The sequence below is a fragment of the Schistocerca americana genome, chromosome 2 (genome assembly GCF_021461395.2).
Source record: "Schistocerca americana isolate TAMUIC-IGC-003095 chromosome 2, iqSchAmer2.1, whole genome shotgun sequence".
Lineage (NCBI taxonomy): Eukaryota > Metazoa > Arthropoda > Insecta > Orthoptera > Acrididae > Schistocerca > Schistocerca americana.
Window position 1 is genome coordinate 649251098 of NC_060120.1, and position 11369 is coordinate 649262466.

General features: G+C 44.3%; 1 protein-coding gene across 1 annotated transcript in view; it reads left to right on the top strand.

Moving 5' to 3' along the window:
* The window catches only part of LOC124595862, a 36890-nt gene extending 26267 nt beyond the window's left edge, over positions 1 to 10623 (top strand). The window contains exon 3 of the mRNA XM_047134769.1: positions 10039 to 10623. Coding sequence (XP_046990725.1) covers positions 10039 to 10266 — 228 coding nt within the window. The 3' untranslated portion in view covers positions 10267 to 10623. The remainder of the gene's footprint in view (positions 1 to 10038) is intronic.
* The last annotated feature ends 746 nt before the right edge of the window (positions 10624 to 11369 follow it).

Consider the following 11369-nt stretch of genomic DNA (forward strand, 5'->3'; position numbering starts at 1 on the left):
CTGCTCTACTTGTAATTGCGTAAAAATTAAACGTAAATAGCACATATGTATCAGACGGAGAGAACAAAGAATATACACACATGTTAGCTAGGCTATTTTTATAGTTGTACACATTCCAGTCGTTGTCACAAGCAAACTAGGAGTCCCACTAATAATCAACGTACTATAATTTACGAAAAGAACTGCGTCTTGCGCAACATGCTGGATAGCTAGAAAAAAACAGATATGAATGAAATTGTCTCGGTTTTCAAGCCGCGTCAATTCCAATAAAATTCGAGCTTTCGACGGTTATCTCCGTCGTCGTAGTCAGGAGCTAAGCTTGAGGTACAATGTCACCGGTAGATCTCTGTCTTATTGTCTTGATGAAAGGGTAGATTTGTTCTATCTTACAATGATGTCATTCCAATGACATCATTGGAGTGCACGTTGATGATGTCCCTGTGGGGCTTGAAGTCCCATACCACACTTCGATAGCGTAAGTTCAAGGTAGCAGGCAATGGGTACCACAACTACATAGGTACTGATATTTTCTGCTTATATAGCCACGATTAAGGCCGCTGTTATCAGTCAGAGAGGGTCGAAACGACGCGTGCGCAGAAGTCCACAGTAGGACTGAGTGACGTCAGGTGACGCGGGATGCCGGCGCCACGCATGAAACTGGCGCTACCGCCCTACTACAACGGTTAAGCACCGTCGTTGCTTCCTTTCGACATCCAAAGCTCGCCCCCCCCCCCCCCCCCCCGTACGACCTTCTCAGTGTGTTCCCCTGGTCTGTTAAAATTGTTGCTGTTCATTCTGACCTCAGCCGTCTCCTTTATAAAGGAATCCCAATCTATCAATGCATGAGTCAAGACTCTCGTGTTTTCAAACTGTACTTTGTGTCCGTTTTCCAGGCAATGCTCAACTATAGCCAACTTGTCAAGCTTCTTTTGTTTAATGTGTCTCTTGTGCTTGCCACAACGCTCTGCAACTCTACGAATTGTCTGACATATACAGATATTGCCGCACTCGCAAACGACACCATACACACCGGGCACACGAAGAGCTACGTCGTCTTTAACAGGACGCAGCATATCTCGTATCCTGAGGGCGGACCGAAACAGTGGTTTTAGTCTTTGTCTCTGCAGTACACGTCCTAACTGCCGGCCGTGGTGGCCAAGCAGGTAAAGGCGCTACAGTCTGGAACCGCGCGGCCGCTACGGTCGCAGGTTCGAATCCTGCCGCGGGCATGGATGTGTGTGATGTTCTTAGGTTAGTTAGGTTTAATTAGTTTTAAGTTCTAGGGGACTGATGACCTCAGAAGTTAAGTCCCATAGTGCTCAGAGCCATTTGATTTTGAACGTCCTAACTTGCTATAAGAATTTTCTCAAAAATGGTTCAAATGGCTCTAAGCACTATGGGACTTAGAACTACTTAAACCTAACTAAGCTAAGCACATCACACACTTCCATGCCCGAGGCAGGATTCGAACCTGCGACCGTAGCAGCAGCGCGGTTCCGGACTGAAGCGCCTAGAACTGCTCGTCCACAACGGCCGGCTTAACCATTCTCTCTGAGCACCTGTCTCAACTGCGGCAGTTCAGACTGTAGACGGTAGTCGTCAGAAATAACTTCTGCTCTGTCTATTAACGTGTTCAGGACCGCTGTCTTGTGGACAAGTGGTGAAAACTATCGGCGTTCAAGTATCGGTCAATATGCGTCGGTTTCCTGTACCCTAAATTACCAAGCCGGCCTCTTGCCTTCTGCACAACTAAAACATCCAAGAACGGTAGCTTGCCATCCTTCTCCAGCTCGATGCTAAATTTAATGTTGGGATGGCCACCGCTCATGTGATCGACGAAGTGCTGCGGTGTATTTTCGAATTGACGCGACTTGAAAACCGAGAAGATTTTATTCAGACACGCCGCCGCGAAAGACTCCGAGGAAATACACAGATCTCTGCTCGCTTGTGAAGTTTCTCTCGTGTTACACGTTTCCCTGCTGTCCACGCTGAACCGTCACATATCTGTTATCCACACATCTTACACTTGACAAACAATTCATTCACCCTAAACGCCATTCTTTCACAAGACCTAAGCAAAACTGATGTTGAAGATACGATTATTTAAAGGATGAGTACATTATGCTTCATAGGATAATGATACGTGACTGAAATATGCTGTGTGTGAATAGTAACTGAGGTGAGTGAAGACGCCTGATTCCACTGAACCGCTGGGGCATTAGTAACACATTTTATGTCATTCTCTAAATAACTAAACTATCGTTCGGTCAATTAACGACACTCGCCCAGTTACACCGAACCTAAGTCCTCAGAGTTTTTCAGAAGTAGTTCTCAGCGGACTCTCTTGTCACTTCATATATCCGTCTGCGCTAACTGCCTTCTCAGATCGTACCATTGTCCACGTCAATCGATACCCGCCGAGTTCTCAGTAAACGAAAAAGACACGACAATTTTTCTTCTAAATACGAGGATAGTAAATAAACAAGTAAGTACCACTTAATTCTGAACCACGTGTTGCCTCTCACCTTGCATTCCACAGCAGCCCTTAATTAACCTTTTTCCTTTAAGATGCACGTACCTGACGGTCGCCGTTCAACGCCTGAAGTCCAGTACTGACCCATTACCTCTTTCATCCAAATTCAAGCACTTATAGCTCCATCTTGAAGTACTGCCCATCGAATTCCTGACAACTGCTCAAAAGGGAAACTCCCCATCACATACTCCTCAGATTTCATGGTAAGATGACCCAGTGGAAACCACACCAAAAACAGAACACAGATCAAGCATGAAAACAGGAAGATGTTTTATTGAACTCTGGAAAAAAAACGAAATAAAAACTAGAAAGATTAACAAATGTAAGGTTGAGTGAAGCGGCAGAGTCACAGTGTAGAGGTTAAGTGGTCACGGTGTTGGACGGCAATGCGGACGAGCAGTGTTCAAACCTCCTTCGTGGCCTTTATTTTATTTTGTTTTTCACAAAATTATGAACTGTACATCCGGTCATTGATATGCTTGTTGTCTTCCGGTCACTTGTTGTCATACTATCACTGATTATAGAACATGAGTCATGTGGTAAGAATACATTACCACCGCAAGGAAACGTCATGAATAGTGAGAACAGGCGAGATACCACACAGACGTCTCACAGAAATGAAAATAAAAAAAAAAAAAACAAATAAACGGGTGTGAACTATGTTACATGAAAGGAATTCAATAGTAAAAACTTCCAAAACGGAAAGTAACTTCAAAAACGTTAAAACGTGTGTTTTGATAGAGCACAGGGAAAACTGTGAGATTGTGAAACTGTTGCATTCATTTTTTGTAGCTTATGTGACAAACTATTACGTTTTCATTATTTATTCGGGAGTAATCACATTCACATTCATACGAACATCTAAACTGGGCAAGGAGGCATATCCTATTGACTTACCAGGCGTACAAGTTACGTGCTTCGATAAAGATTCCTATCACATGACACACGTACTGTCACTAATGCCGTGGCTGACACAACTAACATGTTTTTCGGTGGAGGACTCGGTTGAATTGTCGCCTAGTCATTAAACGTTTGCGGTTCCCATTCGAAAGCTACTTACTTTCAGCTGCTAATAGAGTAGTTGTGCGGAATCAAGTTTCATTATAGGTCCCATTCTTACACCTCACTGTTGATAACGGAAGTTACACCACGACAAAGGCACAAAACTGAATACAGCGAGAAAAAAAAGAAAAAAAAACGTTGGCACAAGGGAGCTTTGAACGCAGCTCGCCTGCTTTGCAGTCCAACACTGGAACCACTGAACCACGACGATGTGACTCTTGTACGTGCCCTATGTTGCACTTTTTGTGATTGGACCGTTCACTGTTTCTATTTCGTTTTTTTTTTTTTCCTTCACACCTTCTTCCCGTTTTCTTGCTTCATCTGTGTTCAGTTTTTGACGGGCTGTCCAAGGGCTCTCTTACCACTAAATCTGAGGGGTTGCGATGGGGAGTTTACCTGGTCAGCATGCGACTGCCTGAATGACCTCTTGCTTCGTATTACGCTTCCAGCAGAAGCATTATACTCTGCGCATCATATACGCATGTAAGACCGAAACTATAAGAAATTAATTTAAGACACTCAAGGAATTGTTAACAACTGTAATGCACAAGCTATTGCATGAATGCATGACTAACAAAACATTTATTAAACTGCATGTTGTTGAAAACCTTTATTACTTTGCACATGTTTTACCATGGTGGATAAAAAAACGCATCTGACTGGTGCGAAACGCTATACATCTGTTCAAATGAATAATGTAGCAACAATTATTGCAAATTAAAATGATGTAATTTTTTGTCTATCAATGTTGGCGGTCACGACACGGCAAAGAGCATGCACATAAATAGTGCTACAAAATCAGCTGCAGAATTTTGTGGACTCTCCAGTATTTAAATACAGCATCTGTAACCAAAACTTTCTTAACTTCCTTGCAGAAGCAGCTGATAATTAATTCTCCAATGAAAGTCACGGCGACTTCCTTGAACTGTCCAGGTAGTGTTTGCAAACGATAGTGGATGCCAAGTACACTGCTGCAACCAGGTTCCGCATTGTGAAAGTACTGTCTCAATTTATTCAGGCCCAAATTAGGTAGCACTAACGATTATGTTGACGGAATTCTAAGCCATGCTCTTAACACGCTGGTGCATCTTATGCAGAAGTGTAACTTTTGTAAACTCTCGTCACAAGTTTTGTAATGGCCTCTTCGCTACTGCTGTGGAGGCCGAGTTGCCACTGTTTTTACGGTAGGTCGAGTCTGAGTTCGTGAAACGGTTTCTGGTGCGGTACACCGGTAAGACAATTTCTCCCTGCCACTATTACACAGCTATTCCCCAGTGCCAGTTAACAGGATAGATAACGAAGGTTCTACAACACTCCAACGAAATAGTAACAAAGTCACAAAAATGAGTTAAACAGGTTTACTTATCTTTGTGACTTGTCGAATAATGAAGTCTACAGCACTGCTTGTAACATAACACGAAAAGGTTCTCAACGGTTAAGTGCAAATAATCGTAGGTAAACTTCACAGTAGCTAGCAAATACATTTTACAGTAGCTGTCTTCACTTCTAAGAGTTCACTAAACGACGTTCCCTCTCTAAGTCAGCCCTAGACGATGCTGTATAACCAAGTGGGCGAGAGCTGCTCTTCTGTCTTCCGAGTAGGTTTCTGTCCGTTGTCGTCTGGTCATTCGCGGCGTGTACACAGGTGGCAATTGGCCGAGGCGAAGTCGATATCTTCATCCTCAGCGCCGCCCGTGGGGCTGGCGGAACCTGCGCAAGTGGTGAAGCTCCATGACACTGCCAGCAGCTCAACTGTTTGCGCCTGTGGCCCTTTTGCCCTGGTTGTGTCTTGTTCGGACGACATAGCAGCAACAGAGACGTTCAAGGGACTCTTAACTGGGATCCTTCAAAGAAAGACGACGTTGGACTCGTGAAACGTTGTTGGGTAAATTTACAGAATCCGTATCTGAGAGAAAATAGGAGAGGTGTTCAAAAGAAAAGGCACGAAACTGTAGGTATTTATTCAAAAAGTCTTTATTCAAACATAATCACCAGAGGCCTGAGCACAACTATCCAACTGTTCCACGAGCCGAAGGATGCCCTGTTCGCACAGTTGCTGAAGCTGTGACAGGAACCAGCCCTCCACTACGTCCTTCAGTTCGTCATCCGAGTGGACGCGCTTCCCTCTGAGACTTTTTTTTTTTTTTTTTAAACATGGAAGTCGCAGGGCGACGTGTCCGCGCTGCAGGGCGGATGCTCTAGCTGGCCCCTCCTGGACGCGGCCATTACACTTCGTGTGACTACAGCCAAGTGCGCACGCACGTTACCGTGGAGCGGAATCAATCCCACCGTGAGCAGCCCAGATTGTTCGGTCTTGATGGACCAGCTCGGGCTTCGGAGTGTCTCACAGTACACGGCAATGTTATTGGTTTTTACGCTCGAAGAATTCGATGAGTGTCGGAAATCGGACGCTGAAAAATACGATGATCACCAACTTGCCTGCTGAGGGCACAGCTTCGAATTTTTTAGGCGAAGGTTACGACACTACATTCGCGTCCCTAGCTGCATCAATCCGTTATGCCAAAGCGGCATATCCAATTTTCAACCGGTCTGGTTGTTACGATGGTTCGTACCTTATCATTTGAACACTCCTTATAGAACAGTTCTACAGCCTCCATCATACATGTCGAAAACGGATTATGAAGATAACGTGACAGAGATTAGGACTCGTACTGGGACATACATGCAGCCATTTTTTTCTGCCTTCTTACGATAATGGAATAAGACAAGCTTCAGCTAACATTCATACAATGTACCCCTCCGCCATGCACTTTTCAGTGGTTTGAAGAACATGTCTGTACATAAATATTTAAAGGGCGAGTAATGAACTGCAACATTTCATTGTAGGCTTGTCTGATTCTGCTAATTAAGATATTACGTTGCGAACAGTGCTGCCGCGCTGTCATGAGTACTATATTGCTCATTAGTAATGATGCTCCTACTACTACTACTACTACTAATTACAATAATAACAATATAGTATCAGAATAGCGCGGGAAATTATTTATCTAAATAAGATAAAATAATGAAGTTTCATGCTGCTAAACTCAAATTACTAGCGCAAAATTATCATCAACTTTCCGAGTATCACGACCTATAGAAATTTTTGAGCGTCATGATATTGAAGCATGTGAGGTGCTGAAAATGATCCGGGATATCAGTCAGCACACAGATTCGATGGAAGTCTACACATCGTTGAGGTTCGCTGCTATAGGACACTATGGGTTTATTTTTCACACAGACACATGCCTTGCGAATGGTCACGCCAGGGAGGACGTGATATCTGCTACTACCATGTGGTATCTGCCTCAATAATCAGCACAACGAGTGGCATATGGCTGTTGTGTAGCAATGAAGCACCTACTTTTTTTTAACAATGTGTGCACCGAAGAAAGACCGCTACATCTGCGTTTACCGCTATAGTGAGGAAGGGGTTGCGTCAGCTGTGACCACAATTCTTCACAGCACAAATCTCCCGTGATGCAATTATTTCGCTCTTTACTAGCATACCATGGATCAGCCCAGTAAAATCCTATAAATCCTGTGTTGGAAAATGACGACGGACCGTCCAGTCTTAGGGCTGTAACTAGCATATGAATGCATATGGTCTGCAGAAACTACTTTTAAAAACATTGTGGAGCACATGTAAACAAACCACTTCCACAAAAGTGGTAAGAGTTCTATACTACAACTTTTTTTATGTAGTGGCCTAAATGTCAAACTGGTAGCAAAAGTTAACAGTAACAATATCCGTTAAATTTTTAACACTTTTCAAATCTGACACGCTGTTACAATAGCAATGGCACGACTTACCAAACGGAAAAGGTATTTGTTGGGAAGGGAGTTCCAGACGACTACTTCTGCTATTTAGTTGATGATGCCGGAAACATATGACGTGCTATCTACGACATCTTTAGCTATCTCCCCCCGTCGGAATGCTCCTAGTTCTACACCTGAATCCACAAAAAATAGATCTTTGTTGAGGAATCAGGTGCTTTCGATGGTACTAATTTCCAACACCTATGACGCCCACAGAAATAACTTAGCGTTCCCTATCCACGCATTTTACGTAAGTCGTTTGTTTTTGTGAACTGTATCATAGTTTGCAAACCAAGTTTTTCGGCATCCTGTAGACAGTGGCACGTGGTTGGCGCCATGTTGTATACAGAGAGTATCACGTTCCAGAACGTGTTTTGGACACAAAGACTGACACGGCAGGGACGATGATACGAGTTATTGGTTACCGTCGGCGGCCACAGCTGTAAAGAACTGGGGCTGTAGCCAAGACTAGTCGCTATCTGGGGAAAGGTTCACAAGCTTAAATTGCACACCTCCTCCGGTATATTCTGGTTGTGTGATCCACAACGAGGCAGGGCACTCACATGTTGCTAAAGATATTGTACGTCATGTCCGTAGCACTGGTAGATAAAGCCCAATCCTTGGCTTTTTCGTACACCAAAGACGTCCTCAAATGAAAACATCTCACACAAGGGGAGCCGGTAACCTTTACGTGCACGCCAGAGTAGACTACACAAGAAATGGGACGTTCATTGCACATGTGTACATCGGAAACAGGCGCAGTGTTTATGTAATTCTGCGCCTCAGTACGAAAGTTTTCAGTGCAGGTCGTAGTGGTTACGCAAAATGCTCATTTATGCCACTGTACTGTTCTGCAGCGAATCCATTACTTGATTAACAAGACTTTTTCTTGATCAATAGTGCAATTTGTTGGAATCTTTCTATCAAAACTGTACCATCAAAGGTAAAGATAACATTAATGAGTAAAGGCGAGATTCGTTTGACTGTTGACTGTATTCCAGCAGGCACAGCAACACGACGCTCGTTGGTAGCTTTTTCTTTGCAGCATTCCTTCTTGCCAACACTGGCTCAGTTTTGACGAAGGTGGAAAAACGCTTCTGACAGCGCTAACAGAACTGCCACCTATGATCTCAATAAATTACCCACGAATTGAAATCGGAATAGCTGGATCGGGGCATGAATCTGGCATCTCTGGATTACGATTCCAGCATTTACGACCGTGCCGACTAGTACGAAGTTTGACGTGGATACGACAAACGAAAATAGAGTCCATAAAAAGCAATAACACAGCAATGAACAGGGGCCAGCATGTAAGGTATTGGTCACAAAACAGCACATTTACAGTCGGCACAAAAATATGACAACAATGATTGCACAGCTAGTGGGTTCCAAAAAAGCATCAAGCATCATTGTCACCAATGTCTACCAACGATGCATTAGTTCTAGGTAAAGTAAAAGGGAAGCATGTTGAATGCTTTGCTCAGTAAAAACACGTTAATGTGTTCTAAACGCACTTCTCAGTCATTTCTTTTCAACAGCTAGTATCAGTTACCACGATACAATCTGTCAAGGCCTTTTGACATCCCATATTCAGATCAGCAGAACTGTTTCCTACTGCATGGGGCGTGATACCGAGGAGTGCGACCAGAATTGCTTTATATGTGACGAAGTAAAATACATTTTGTCCAGGTAGACCTAGACGACATGTTTCCCGACAGTTCACTTTTTCTATGCCCATTTGGCTCAAGCCCATATTTACCAGCGTGATTAAGTGGGTAAGTGGCGAACTACAGATCGAAATGTTTGGGGGACAATCTTCCCTTGTCACTTTGTGTGTGCTTCACCCCTAGGAAGGATCTAAATAAGTGGAAAATGCCAAATTGCAATCCAGAATACACATAAAATTAGCCAGGTCAATCAGTTCAAATTTCAGAGGAAGAAGAGGGTATACGACCTCCAATATGACCACTTTTCTCTTCCTCAATCTTGCTTTCCCTTGTCCTTCAAACTCCAGCTCCATTCCTTCCCCTTAAACCTCCACCCCACTCCACCTCAACCTCATCATCACTTTCTCTTATTCTCTGACAACCTCCCAGTCCTCCCCTCTTCCTCTCCCTTAACCTCTCCATCTCCTTCCCTGCTCTCTCTTACTCTCCTCAAACTTCCCCGTCCCTGTCCCTCTCTCCCTCTCCCACAATCTCCCTACCCATCTTTCTTCATCTCCCTCACTTTGCCTCTCTCTTTCTTGACTTCTCTTTGCCTCTAAACATTGTTCCCAATCTCTTTCTAAATCAACTTTTCTCTCTGGTCGCCTAACTCTGTACTCAATGTAGCTCCTGCTGTTCATCACATTCCATTCTAATCCTTCACCCTCTACCTTCTCTCTTTTCTCATCCCACACACATTTCCTTCAAATAAAAACCCGACCCCTTTAACGCTGTGTCACATCGTGTTGTCGGATAGCCTCACCAGTACTTAGCTATAAGTACGAGACGTAAAGCCGTCACAAACATACACCCCTCGGGAAGATTATGCTGTACGGAGAGCAAGTGCGGCCTTTGCCGTGCCGTGGCCGCCTTGTGTCTTGTATTGTGGTGTGGTGTGCTATGGTGTGGCGGCCGCAGGAGCTGGTGTTCCTGCTGACGGCGGTGGTGCTGCAAGTGGCGGCGGGCAGCTGCTGCATCCACCACGCGCGCCGCCGCACCTCGTGGCCGGCGCACTACTCCAACGGGCGCGACGTCAGCTACGCGTGCGGCTCGCTCGCCATCATCAACGCCGGCTTCTTCCTACTGGACGCCGTCCTCGCCGTCTTCGAGGACGAGGAGTACCGCGTCGCCTCGCAGCGCGGCTAGGCCGGTCCGCCGCACTCCGGAACTTGCTTCACTACTCTACCTTACGAAGCCAGGCAGCTTCTTGTCTCTTTGTCTCCTCTTTCCCATGGCAATGACTGCATCAGACATTTGCGCGTTCCTTGAAGACCAGGCGTACATGTAATCTGTATCACAGTTGTGAACTGGGCCGGAAATCGAATGCGAGGAAACTTGTTGTTCGCGACAAATCCGAGTTCTCTTCGTGGCACTTTCGAGACGTCATATTTACTTCGACAGATCTTGCTTCGATTTCCGATCTGGTGTAGTATATATTGTGCCAGCAACAAAAGAAATTTCAAGGTGCTGAAGCTACCTCACTGAATACTGCTGAGTATTAATGTGAAAATAAAAATCGTTGTTATACGACGTTTTGTTACTGGTCACTAAAATTATGTGTTCGCTTGTACACGTCATTTCCTACCAAATAGTTACTAGTGTATTGTCACTCCTTATCAGCTACTAACAACAGTATTATACTTCATTTTTAAAATAAATTAAATTTTGTTGTACTATAAAATAAACCTCGATGTGTAAGATTGTACAAGTAAATCCCTATTTTTTGCTGAACATATTCCACAGAAGGCACATTCCTAAGGTAACCTCTCGTGAAACTCACGATTGTCAAATACACTGAGGTGAAAAAGACGTAGGACAGTCATATGCGCATATACAGATGACGGTAGTATCGCGTACACAAGGTATAAAAGGGCAGTGCAGTGGCGGAGCTGTCATTTGTATTCAGGTGATTCGTGTGAAAAAGTTTTCGATGGGGTTGGCGCCGCACGATGGGAATTAACATACTCTGAACGCGGAATGATCGTTGGAGCTATACGCATGGGAAATTCCATTCCGAAAATCGTTAGGGAATTCAGTATTAAAATCGTTAGTGAATTCAGTATTCCGAAATACACAGTGTCAAGAGTGTGCCGAGGATACTAAATTTCAGGCATTACCTCTACACACGGACAGCGCAGTGGCCGATGGCCTTCATTCAATGACCAAGAACAGCGACGTTTACGTAGAGCTGCCAGTGCTAACACACAAACAACACTGCGTGAATTAACCGGAGGAATCAATGTGGGACG